Source organism: Gavialis gangeticus, unplaced genomic scaffold, assembly GCF_001723915.1.
Source record: "Gavialis gangeticus isolate Ggan-Ray unplaced genomic scaffold, GavGan_comp1, whole genome shotgun sequence".
Classification (NCBI taxonomy): Eukaryota; Metazoa; Chordata; order Crocodylia; family Gavialidae; genus Gavialis; species Gavialis gangeticus.
Window position 1 is genome coordinate 115317491 of NW_017728992.1, and position 13751 is coordinate 115331241.

General features: G+C 44.2%; 1 protein-coding gene across 1 annotated transcript in view; it reads right to left on the reverse strand.

Annotated features, from left to right (window-relative positions):
• Positions 1-13751, reverse strand: part of PCMTD1 (protein-L-isoaspartate (D-aspartate) O-methyltransferase domain containing 1) — a 102256-nt gene that overhangs the window by 33521 nt on the left and 54984 nt on the right. The window contains exon 2 of the mRNA XM_019527156.1: positions 2093-2522. Within this exon, the coding sequence (XP_019382701.1) occupies positions 2093-2399 (307 nt within the window). The 5' untranslated portion in view covers positions 2400-2522. The remainder of the gene's footprint in view (positions 1-2092; positions 2523-13751) is intronic.

The following is a 13751-nucleotide window of genomic DNA, read 5'->3' on the forward strand; positions in this document are numbered from 1 at the left end:
AAGTACCTCATTTCCATCAAAAGTCAACTTTGAGAAAAGGAAAAGGAGTTCCATGAGCCAGTTTCTGTTAATACCATGTTTCAGTTTTGAATTCATAACAATGAATGAAGATTTCTTCAAAATCAGCAGCCAGCAACCTTTACAAGCCATGGGCTGCAGCAACCCAGCTACCATTCAAGGCAGGCAGGGAACAGGGGGCTTGGCCTGCATCCTCATCAGGGACAAGCAGCTGGGTCAGCTATTGTATCTGTGCAGCCACTACCACTTCTATATCTGTGCAGCCACTGCCTCTCTACACGCCCAAGTTCCCTGGATGCAGTCCAGACCCAGATTCCAGCAGGTGGGGAAGTGAACTAGGCTCAGGCAGCTGGAAGTATGGCATAGACACAGCTGGAAGCTATATGGCTCCAGCACAGCCCACCACTGGCCAGAAGCTACTAAAGGAGGTGGGGAGGGGGTAGAGAATGGAGATGGAGAGAAGGTAGAGAACAGAGAAAAAGTGGCAGCTGCATGAGCACAGCTTCTAGCTGCCTGGCCCTGCTCCCTGCCCAGCTCCAGCGTGGATGTGGGCAAAGGCAGGCAAAGTCCTCTGACCCACAGGCCAGATACCATAGCTCCACAGGCCTGTGGTTGACCGTATATTACCAACCCCTGATCCCAAGTATTCCAGCTTATTATTTTGATTAAAGAATCTAATTGGTTACCACAAGAGAGCAGTGATTCAGTTGTTTCACTGATTTACAATAACTGGAAGAAATGAAGTCACTTGGGAGCGACTTACAGAATTAGTGTGTTATACATTTCCTTCCTTCTGGATTATTTCCAATTCCCTTAGAAGTTTACCACCCTCATTAACCCTATTTATGAAAAAGTCAATAAGCCAATATGGTGAAAGTCTGAATTTTAGACAATAGCAGACAGAACATGCATATTTTCTAATGCTTTTTGTAACTGTAGATGAGCTCTCTGGTTCAAGGAAGCACTATTAAGAAATATAAAACAGGTAATGAGAGAAGTGCGTTCGCAAAGCTCATTTCAGCTAACAAAAGAAACTGTCAGAAATTATATTAGAAACAGGCAGAAAATTTGAGAATTTCTTTTTACTGAAAATGAGCACTTAACCTGTTCCATAATGAAAAAATAAATTCTCATCCAAAATCTAAGTTTCTATGTTGCATTTTTTATGCAAGAATCATCTACAAAAACATTTGAAATGAGTCAATAATCCTTGAAACTGCCAAGCTGCCCCCATTAGTATTCATGTTAGGATTCAAACCATTAAAAACTAGAAGCAAGAAGGTGGAAGCTGCATATGCAACTGCCCCCTGTAACAGTCATTATGTCGCCATATTTTCAATATATTTAATAACCTTTTGTACAACTTTGGATTCCAAGGTTAGTTTTCCTCTTGTTTATGGCAGCTTATGCTATTTTCATTGCCAAAATCACTCGGTACACCTTTGTTATTCTTGACATTTTGTCATTTATACATATTAAATTCTCTATTCTCAAACCTGGTAGGCCTTTAAAATAACTTTAGTCAGCATCATACAGTCTTTTCATTCAGGAGCACAATCACATGCACTTACAATGAAACAAGCAAGCTACAAAGCTATGCTGGATTAAAAGCCACACCAAATATAACAAAAAATAAAAAATATTAATATTCCTAATTTAATCCAAGTTATCCATCTAGGAAGTATATAAATATCTTGTCCTGTTTGAAGAGAATACTTTTATGAATCATTAGCAAGTTTAAGTACTGTAGAAAGATAATAATCCTTTATATACCCTCTGCTTCAAGCACGTAAAAAACAATTTAGGAATCAAAGAACACTAGGAAGAGCAAGATGGACAAGTGACAACTATTTTTCTAAAACATTTTTTCATGAAAAATTAGCTACCATTTCTTAAATATTTTACAGCATTCAGAACGCATGTTCAAATTTATGCTTGTTCCATTACATTACTTCATTATAGCACTTTAATAGAAAATCCTTGTAAAAATGCTGAAGAGATCATCTAAGGAACTGAAATCAATTACAATATTGTATTTCAATTGAAGAAATTTGAAAAATAAAAAGGAAGTTACCTAATATTAATCCCACCATTGTACTCAAATATCCAGTTCCGCTACCAAGATTTAGAAAAGACAATCCTGGTTGAAGCTTCAGAGCCTCCATGACTTCAGAGTAAATGCAAGGTGCTGATAAATGTATATTTCCATGCTTCCAAGCCAAGTCTTTATAAGCATTGTCCCTGTATCCTTCCAGATAATAATCGCCACGATCAATTGCTCTGAAGGCTTGCTCCACACTCTCAGTGCGGATATACTGAGCTTCTTTTAAATTATCAATTAAGTCATCATTGTCTTCCCCAGCACTCACAGCTCCTCCCATGATGATTTTCTATGATAATTCAGTTAGTTTGAAAAACATTAGCAGGAGATTTTCCAAATGTCAATGTGCAAGGGACTCTCTTCTCTTCCTTACAACAGCACAGCAGAACATCACAAATGAATCCTGGAAGAAAAATAAAAATTTCAATGTTCTGAATTTGACAAGGGCAATTCAAAAGGAAATATAAAAACCAAACAAACAAAAGTAACCCCAAAAAGGCGGCGACTTAAGTGTAATCTTGCTTTGGAAAAATAAATTATAAAAAAAGTGATGTAGTATTTCTTACCAAATTCTAATTTCCAAATGCAAATTTTCTTAGTCTATATGACTATTTCTTTTTTGTTGAGTCTGAAAAACACCACGTACATTTACTCGGATTAGGTGCTTACACCAGCAATTCCTGATCTGTGGTATGCATACCACCAGTGGTAGGCAGACAGCCCGTCAGTGGTACACGTTAACAGATTTCTTATAATGACTTTATATGACAGAATATTGCTGGTGGTACTTAAGGTTAAAACTGAAAAATTTGCTGGTGGTACTTAAGGTTGTATCGTTTTACTTAAGATTGTGATGTACAATCTGCTGGAGTTTGGGAACCTCTGGCTTACACTGAACCCATTCCCCATGGTGTTTGAGTGCCTTCTAACATTTTGGAACACACACTTTATTTATTCACATACTTCACACAAATGAGCCATCTAATAGTGGGGTGCATCTTAAATAAGGAAGCTGATTTTCACATCAGAATTGTGACAGGGGCTTGTGCTTGACATTGGATCACCCAGGCCTGAACACACAAGGCTACAACCAACAACCCTGAAGCAAGGGTGGCATGCCTATGTCAGCATCACTCTCCCTCTCCTGCTGCCAGGACCAAAAGCTAGCGGATTAACCTCCTCACAATATCTGCCAAATTAATGCTTTAAAGACAGGGGTTTTCAACCTTTTTTAATAAGCGTCCCCCTGGTGGCCAGATGCAGAGCAGGTTGGGGGGGCAGGGGGAAAAGTGGCACACAGCAGGATGCAGGTGGGGGAAGGGGAGGGGAAGAGGTTAGCATGTGGCCAGACAGAGTGGGGGGGGGCATGGGGGAAGGAGAGTGTGGCCAGATGTGGAGCCCTGGCAGTGTGGGGTGCTGGGGGGCAGCAGCAGCCACCATGTGTGAGCTCCCTCAAACACCCCCATCTGGTCACCCAGCAGGGCTGCACTTGTGTGGCCCACAGAGGGGTACCGCTGCCTTCAGCCTCTCCACATGGCCCTGCTCCTGGGAGACCGTGGCAGCACAGGGTGGTAGGTTTCGGCACTCCATCTCCACCCACCTATGCATATCCCCTAGGGCCTTCCCAAGTACTCTCAGGGGTACATGTACCCCTAGTTGACAACCCCTGCTTTAGAGGATTAACAGAGGTGGCTGTAAGAGTTTAAATCTGTAGCTGTTGGCTTTACAGGGAGGGGAGAGGGAGAAGAGTGATGCTGATGAGGGGATTGCCAGCTCCACTCCAGGCAGCTGTAGCATTCAGCCATGAGTAAGCTAGTGTGCCATGGCACAAGACTTTTTCTTCTTTATTCTGCCTTCCCATGAAAAGGTCCTTGTTTTGTTTGGGGGAGCGTAGTGTACGAGTAAGTACAGCATGTCACACAAGATTTTTAAAAGAAAAATATTTAACTTGTCCTGGGACTCATGCATTTAAGTTGCACAAGTGTGTTTGTAAAATTTCATTCAACATACTTAATAGTGTAAATGTTCCTTTCTCTTCTGGTTCAAAAGAAAAGCATGCAAATTTCCTAAAAAAAAAAAAAAAAAATCAATAAGATGTGTTCCACTTCTGTTCACACCATGTCCAGAAATTAAGCACATCAAAGCCTTACTAGTTTGGGTGTTGAACGAGTTGGACTAATAGGGATGTGAAAGGTTAAATGATCAAACTATATACTATTTATGCACTACAGTTAATGTTTAAAACAGACTATGTTGTGCAAATTATCATGCAACTTACTGGTACTACTTTTCCAGGCAGCAAAGCCCGCTTTTGCATACTGCCTGCCTCTTTCACCAGCAGTTTGCCCCACTTAAACTGAAGGGCTGGGGCTGAGGTGGGTAGAGGAAACAGCGGAGCCAAGCTGAGCCAGCCTTCTCCCTAAAGGAGGAATCATAGGGAAGGGAAGGCAGGGCAGGGCAGGGCCTGATGGCTGGTAGCAGGAGCATAACTTGCTGCCTGCATGTGTTGCCCTGCAGCAAGCAGAGCAGGCACTGGCTACTCCATAGGTATGTGTTATTGGTTAAACAGTTAACAAATGTATATTAGAAGAGCTGAAATGGCTCATTTTAAAAATATTTACATCCCTAATTCAGATGTTTACTATAATGGTAAAAATCTATGCTTCAGTTTCTCAGGTTGGGGAGAAGAAAGCAAGCTTCTGTTTTTAGTGAAGATCCATCAGACCATGCTTATACATCTAAAGAAACAATGAAAAGGCAGGGGAAGCACTCATTTCTTTCTCTGTTAGTAACAGATATAATTGTTATCTGTGTTCACACTAGCCAGTAGCACAAAATTTGACACAGCTTGGCCACTGAAATGCACATTTTAGTAAAAAAGAAAATACTAGAAAAAGAGAAACACTGGTTTCATCCATGTTCTGAGAAGACGGTAATAAAGTGATTAGGCACAGCTAAAAAAGCAGGTTTCATCCAGTTTGAAAGGCCATGTGCTGAAAACAGGTAAGGGCTACATGGTACAAGAGGGCTATATGGTACAAGTCAGCATTGTGCTCAGGCAGACTGCAGCCGCTTCATATCTGGAAGCTATGCAAGTGCATTATTACAGAGCTGTATGTACCTCAAAAAGCTATGCTCAGAAGCAAAGCTTTTTGGCACATGCACCACGTTTTAGTTGCACGTTGTCTTGTACCGTGCAGGGATAGCATTAGAATCCTAGGTTCTAATTTCCAACTCCATCTGAAACAGTCTTGTGAAACCTCTCCACTAATTCTTTGATAAAATGGAAGACATACTTTACTGCGTACAACAGCGATCCCCAAAGGGTGTGCCACACCACTCTTCCATTGCTTTCATGGCACACGAGAGCGCTGCGAGATTACCCTGTCTGAGGAGGTAAATGCTTTCCTCCCATCTGGCACCCACCTGCCCCGGCTACTCTGATGGCTCCTTCAGCTGCTCCTCTGGGAACTGCCACCTCTGCTACTTGCTTCCCCTGCCCTTCCCTGCCCCCAGGCAGCCCGTGCCAACCTCCTCCATGCTCCCAGCCATGAACTCTGCTGTGAGGGGCAGGTGGGTGGATGCACAGAGCCATGCTTTGTAGCATGGCTTGTCCCCTCCACTCCTGCCAGACTCCCAAGGCCACCAAGAGGGGCCATGACAGTGGTCGTCAGCATAGTAGAAACTGATGTCTCATGTGGCAGACCAGGCCTAGGAATAGAAATTGCACATAAACCAATAGAAGTGATTGGAAACCAGTTCAAATTCGTAGCACAACAGAAGTTCAGTATACATAATCCGCTTTCAAAATGGCCAAAACAAAACACAAAACAAAGTGTGCCCAGATATGAAAATTTGAGTATGAGGATCAGCAAAGGCCTCTGCTTGGTCAGTAATGCAGATAATGAAGCATAGAGTGATATAAATGGCAGTCAGCATATGCAATATAAGAGATTATAATTGATAAAATCACACCTTAGTCAACTCTTCCCATTTCTTCACAGTATGTGAACAGTATGAGACAGATTCATTTCCTAACATACATACAGCATTCCATACACACCTGACATACATACTTCTAACACACCTGATTTGACCATACAACAGCTCAATTCTACTCGGTATTCCCTCAAAAAACAGAATAGCCGAGGGCTCTGGTGATAGAAATCTGCGTTTCAAGTTCACAAGTAGAAGACGGAAAAATTGCTAAAATTTATGCAAGTAACTTTCCAACTAGGAGAATGACAAATATGCACATGCACTAACCAAGTAGAACAGGATGACTAATAGAGAAAACGAGTTTAAGCAACTGAATAAAATATTAAACATAGTTGTGGCATGGCTATTACATGCCAATTAATATTAGCAGAAACATCAAATATGGGCATTTTGCCTTGTATGGATTGAGTACATCCTAACAGAATGAGACTTCATTCACAAAAAAAAAATGTTACCAGCTGCTCTTTTCCTGCACTGTCAAGTACCAACTATTTAGACATATTCCAACTGGTTCAAGTTATCACTGTACGTGCCACTAAGTTTTTTTGTTTTGTTTTTTTACAAAGTGATCTAAATTTGAGTCCCAATTTTAAAGTACTCTGACACACCTCCACAAATCCCTATTTTCATGTATGTTTATTTATGTTGTCTTCCAAGTCAGTGTTGGGGCTGCCGCCCCTCCCGCGGGCCCCGAGGGACAGGGAGGCAGGCCCCGTGGAGGCTGCTTTGCCTCAGGCTGTGGCACTTCCAGTTTCGCTGAGCCCACACGGTGGGCACTTCCAGTTTCGTTTTTACCTTACAAGCCAGCATACCGGTTAATAGAGCAGCTTTTACTGTACTAAGAGCTACCCAAAAGGTATTAATGAAAGGACTTTAATATGTTAAGGATACAGAGAGCTCAACAGAACTGCTAAATGCTGCCCTTCTGGAAAAGCTAATATAAGAAAGGAAACTGATGAAAATCTGCTGAACTGATCCATAATAATTAAGGTTACCAATCTGAATATACAACCTTCAGGAGTAATACGTTTTTCTTTACAGCAACAGTAATGGGAATGAAGTTACCCAAATTATCACTGAAAGGAGTTAGTTAACTCTAACCATGCACCCAGAAGAATTAGAAGGAAGTTGTCATCAGCAGTGGTCTTAAAATGAGATTACCACGGGGCTTTAAGGGATAAATGGGGAAAAAGGTAGACAATGTTCTAATTAGACTAGCAAATTTATTTTCCCAAGGCCCAAAGCTAAAAATCAGAAGACACCCACACAAAACATTTACTACACAGTCGAATAATTAACTGCTCAGTTAATTTCTCAGCATCTACATGTGCGCCCCTATTAGGGTGCACGAAACTAAAAAAAACTGCAGCAGGGTTTACTGCTCCTGGGAAGGTCCTGGGTGCACAGTTTTTCTTGTACACAGCAGAGTAAGTGTAGGTGCCAAGCCAGCTGGCTGGGGCACAAGGGTGCTTCAGTGCAGGGGCTGCCTACCAGCTAGCCCCACACTGAAGCACCCATCATGTCCCAACCAGCCCCTCTGCAGCAAACTGAGCCTGGTCAGAGCAGCCCGAGGCTGGCAGACTGACCCTCTGGGCCCATGTCAGCTGCAGCTGCTGCAACCCAGCTCAATGCACTGTGGTCTGTGCACATGTAAACCGTGCACCCAGGAGCAATAAACTGCAGAGCAATAAGCTCAACAGTTTATTGCTGCACATTAATGGCATGTGTAGACGCACCCAGTGAGATGCTATATGATGCATGCAATGAAAATTGTAGTATAAGCAACAAAGTGAGTAACCCAAAAATTAAGTTTCTAAACAGATGCATACACTGAGAAAATTAAATTTGTAATTACAAGATATTGGAAGTATAGATGCCAATACTGTTAGTCATTACCCCAATGCCACCCTCCCCACACATGCTGTATGATCAGCAATGGAAATTTCCAAATAGCTGCAACAGTTGTCTTTCATATGGAATGCCAACACACCCTTTAGTCTCCTAAACTAACAACTGCTCCCTACCAACAGCCACATCAGGGAGAATCCTCCAGAAAGGAGGATTATAAAAAAAATTGGTCACTGAGGGACAAAAGAAAGAAAGTGTGCCAAAGAGACACATGTTCTGGTGAAAGTATGTAGGATTCAGACCAAAACGTGAAAAGTACAGAAGAGTGGCTGAACACAGTATTGCCAACCCCACTGTGTCAAAAATCATGAGACAAACTTAAATGTCAAGAGATTTGGGATGTAAATCATGAGATGCTCTGTTTTAACCTCTGCTCCCCTTGGCTCCTCATGCATATGCCCTGATCATTCCCCCTGCCCATTGTGGCCCCAGGCTCAGTGCTGACCTGGTGCAGCTCCCTGCATGCCCCCACGGCAGGGCCCCTTCTAGGCTCTTCTCCCACACAGGCTCCCAGGGACTTTGCACCAGTTCCAGCCTGGTTGTGGCCAGAAGAAAAAATCCAAGATTTGAGAGTTCCATTGCAAGATTGCAAGTCAGGCTTAATTTTACTTAGAAGCTGCAACTCGCATAATAATTGTGAGAGTTGGCATTACTGTGAACAACTGCTAAAAGACAATAGGCAGAGATCCAAAAAGACATCCTGTGGCTGCTAAAGCAGTTGACCTACCTGCATGAACAAGTTTTGACTGGGGCATAACACCCCCCCCAACAGCAGTTTTATGTACACTAAAACATAGACAGTATGGGTTACTGGCAGGGGTCATAACACTGCCGAGTCTCACACCCTCCACCATGCCCACACCAGTTTCTACTATGCCCTGCCAGCGGACAGAAATGATAATTTTGATTACACATAGTTATCAAATCAGTATGCTGTCATTCCTGTACATAGCTTTTGAATAGTTGGTAAAGAAACAACGTAACTAAAGTACGGCAACTAGGGTAGCAGCCCTGGATGCTAGGCCTGTGCAAAGCGGAAAGTATTCACTTAGGATTTGGCAATTTGGAAGGACAGTGATTTGATTTGATTTGGTGATTCAAATCACTGTCCTGATTCAATTTGGCTGAATCCAACTCAGAAGATATTCGGCCATAGACTATACAGACAGGCAGTGCCGGCAGGAGCAGCTGGATGAGTCCTGGTTTGCACCGCAAGCCCAGGGAGAAGCCATGGCTCCTCCAGCTGTTCCTCTGGCTGCCCCCCCCTGCTGGGGCAAAGCAGGAACTGCAGACAGCCCTGGGAGAAGCTGCAGGGGCTGGGGGGAAATCGAACCAGGAGCTGGGGGAGAAGCCCCTGTTCATTTCCCCAACCCCCGATCATTCCCCCCAGCTGCTTCTCTCGGGGCTGCCAGCTCAAGTCATGGCTCTCCCAGCTGCTCCCCCACTGGGGCAAGGCAGGCAGTGCTGGCAGCCCCAGGAGAAGCTGAAGGGTCTGGGGGGAAATGATCAGGGAGCTGGGAGATCGAACCTGGAGCTGGGGGGGAGTGATCGGGGGCTGGAGGAACGAACAGGGGCTTCCCCCCAGCTCAATTCCCCAGTTCCCGGTTTGATCCCCCAGCCCCTGTAGCTTCTCCCAGGGCTGCCAGCACTGCCTGCCTCACGAGGGGGCAGGGAAGCCGGGGGCAGCTGGACAAGCTGTGGCTTCTCCTGGGGCTGCCAGCTCAAGCCAGAGCTCACCCGGCTGCTCCCCCAGCCAGCACTGCCTATTGCCTGCCTGTACAGTCTAGGGCCGAATCTCTGAATTTCTCGAAATCTCTCTTAATCAATTTGAAGACTTCCGATTTGACTCAGAGAAATTAACGTCTCCCCCAATTTGATTTGGAGATTCAGCCGCTGAATTTGACTGAATCTCCTCCGAATTGAATCGGCTACCGAAGTTTTGCACAGCCCTCCTGGATGCCAACTTTGTAAAGATGGGCGGTGGGGGGAGGGGAAGGGGAGAGAGGAAGCAAAAATTAGCAGCTGTAACAGCAACTACTTCAGCAGCATGGTGGCAGCCGGAAGTTGCTGCTGCCTCTTCATGTCACAGCTTCCTCAGTCACCCAGCTGCTTTGTTACACCTCTGTGGTAAAGTCAAGACTGTCCACAAATTGCTGCCTTCTTTTTGCTATACCCAATACATTGTGTTGAAGTACATGCTACTTCCAAGTTGATGAGTCCTATATCATTATTTCTGGCATTGTAGAACTGCCTGTCATGCTAGTGCTAGCAATCAGCATGGTCACACAGACACACTACTAGCAGTTTTAAAGAGATATGGAAGTTTAGATATCTTGAAGAAACAATTGCTTTCCCCCCCCCCAATATAAAATTGCACCTGCAGACAGTAACCGTTTTCCATACATTATTAAAATATTGCTTAGTGATTTTCAACCAGGGTGCTGCAACACCCTAGGTGCTTTTAAGTGTGCCATGCAATGTTAGCACACTGAGGCATGTAAACATGATTCACAAGATGAACCCAGAGATTTTAAATAGGAAGCCACAGTGTTAAAAATATTTTGACCTTCTGTGGTTTAGGCAGTTTGCAACAGAAGAATTGCAAACTACTCAGTTTTTCCGGTAGTCAAAAAACCAAGTTAAAATGAAAAGCTTTTATTTTCCAAGGGGCGCCTAGAACATAGGAAAGTTGAAAACTACTGCCTTAACCACTAAAATGCATTACAAAATCTGTGTTAGATTTCAAATACAATACACCATCAAGCATTGTATTAATGTTCACACTGAAACACCAATAAACTATTAGCGAAGGAAGGTTTGAAAGCTTCACTGCCTCAAAACTCACTGCACTGGCACTGTTTACTAGTCAGATGCCACAGTATTCAGTTAGATAAAAGCCAGTTGGCTTCATTTATCCACCCTAACAACAGGGGCTCCTAGACATTAGGAAAGTCATAGAGTACAGGAATGGGACAAACATTTCGCTCACTAGAACAAAGTCTTTGTCATGAGATGCCTTTACTTTCCCTTCACTTTTCCAAATGCACGCTTGGCACTCATTCTGCAACTGTTCAGGTTAGTTAAACATATACTTGCTTTCTAGAGAGATGAACTGAAGCAGTTTTTACAGCTGTGCAAAGCTTCGGTCCCTGCTTCGATTCAATGGAAATTCAGCCCAATTCAGTGGCCGAATCTGAATCGAATCAGGAGACCCTTTATCTCTCTGAATTTAACTGGAACCCCCCAAATCGATTCAGAGAAATTAGGGAAGATTTGGCGATTCAGATGGGGAGACAGCTTGAAATGTTTTTTTCCATATACCTCAAGGTACCAGGCAGCCCTTGAACGCTGAGATGGTGGGGCGGATGGAGCATCCCATAGGAGTGCGGGGGACTCCCCAGCACGCTCAGCAGCAGGCCCCCACACCCTCCCGGCTTGGCAACTGGTGCTTCCTGAGTCTGGGGGGGCACCCAGGATCCCCCACCCCCGCCAAGGCCAATCACCAAGCTGAAGGAGCACAGGGGTGCCCCCCCATACACTCCCAGGTAGACCCGGAAGTACTTCTGGTCCACTTCTGGGGGGCGGGCCACACTCCTATGGGACACTCTATCCGCCCCAGCATTGCAGCCTTCACGAGTGTGCCTGGTAGCTCAAGGTATGTAAAAAAGACATTTAAAGCTGTATCTATGGCCAAGGAGCAAGGGGTGCTCCCAGAGGTGCAGCCCCCCAGATCTGCATGCCCAATAACAGTAGGCTGCCACTCCTGCCTGGAGCCAGCAGCAGCAGCAATCTTCCCGGTGCTGGGCACGAGCTGCGCCCAGCACCAGTCTCAGGTGGCAGCGGCAGCTTCCTGTCATCTGGCATGCAGATCCAGGGGCCTGCACCCCCAGGACGAGTCCAGCACAGCCCTGCAGCCCTCCCAGGGGTGCGGGCCCCCAGATCTGTGTGCCAGATGACAGGAGGCTGCCGCTGCCGGCAAGCGTCACAAGTTTTGCTTTGAACAGTTTGAGTTGCCATTTCCCAGAAAACTCTCCCCTTATCTCCTTGAAACTTGGCAGGGCTTCATGCCCTCAGAAGGAGCTATCACCCCTGCAATTTACATCCAAATCAGGCACAAAATGACAAAATTTTAGGCATTTTCATGATTCCCCATTATAGGATATGGGCAAAAGGTTGAAATGCATCGATACAGAAAAAGTTTTGATTAAACGAAATGGAACAGTACTTTGAAATGAAATGAAACAGTGCAAGAAATCACTGTCCCTTTGAAACAGTAAAATGGACATTGAAATAAAACAATACGGTTTCGCACAGCCCTAATAATACCTGATTATAAGGTAGAACAGAAGTAACTATACATTTGATTGCTACCTTACACAAGTCTAAACTTCCCAAAATATAGCAGCTACCCTATACCAGACTGACAATTTCCCAAAAGACAGTACTCCCAAAGAATGCACAGATGTTTATGCAGAGTACATCTTTTTTTTTTTTTTTGCCAGTGACACTCTGTGGATTTAATTCATTTGTACAAGTGGCTGAGTGTGAAACAGCTTGTCACTAAAACTAAAAGAACAGAATGTACCCACTACAACCATTTAACCTTGGTAAGGCTTACAATGCCTTGGTCAAAACACATTACCATCAAAATATGCCCTTTTGTTGTCAGGAATAAACTTCTTTGAACCTACTTACTGAGAAAATTTAACATGTGCACATTCTAGTCCTAGTGAAGATCCTGTTGTTAGCTCCCCTAGAACACTGAATCAATGCACAGATTCTTCTGTTGTAAGACTGAAATCATGGAAGATGGAAGTGAACTGTTCCATCTAAAATCCAAAGCTGTCTTGCCCATAGCTATGTCCAAGTATTCACTGTAAGACATGAGTAGAGAACCTACTTAATTCGCAGGCTTGCAGATTTCATGGAAACCACAACATCTGGGATTGTCTGCCAAACCCACAAAAACTGCAATAAAAGTAAAATGCTGGCTCCCCAGGGGGAGAAGCATGGGGCCGCACAAAAGTCATCCAGCAATCAAGATGGCAGTGCCCCCTTGTCCCTTCTCCCTGCCCCCACAGATCCTCTCTGCCAATCAGCACAAGGGGAGGGGCCACCACAAAAACGACCACAAAATCAGAATTAGAATGTTGCATCGTGACCAACCCTCAACCCCCCCCCCCGCCCAGACTATTTAGGTAGATGCCTAGACACGGAGATAATACATTCATAGAAAGAGGGTACTTCTAAGGAAGATGGAGAACCCATCAAAATATTCTACAGGAATGAAGAAAATGTTTTAGGCTACAGACAGACATTACACAACTGGTTTAAGTAAATGGAAACTGGTTTAAACCTGTAACAGAACAGATGTTCAGTGCACAGACACCAGTTTCAAGATGGCTGAAACTGGTTTGAGATAAACCTGGTTGAATGCAGTATCAGACTTAACTGATTTGGCTCAAACCAGTTTATGTAATGTCTGTCCTAGACCTCTTACTGGTTTAAGATAAGCCAGACTCCCCCCAGCAGCCCGACATGCTCTCCTGGACTCCTTTCCCCCCTCAGACTTGTCTCCCAGAGGATCCTGCCTATCAGTCTCTTGAGTGAGTTGACATATATTTTTCTGGAAGTCCAGGGTCTGTACTCTGCTGGTCTCCTTCCTTCCTTTCCTCAGGATCCTAAACTTAATCATCTCATGGTCACTGATGCCCAAGTTGCCATC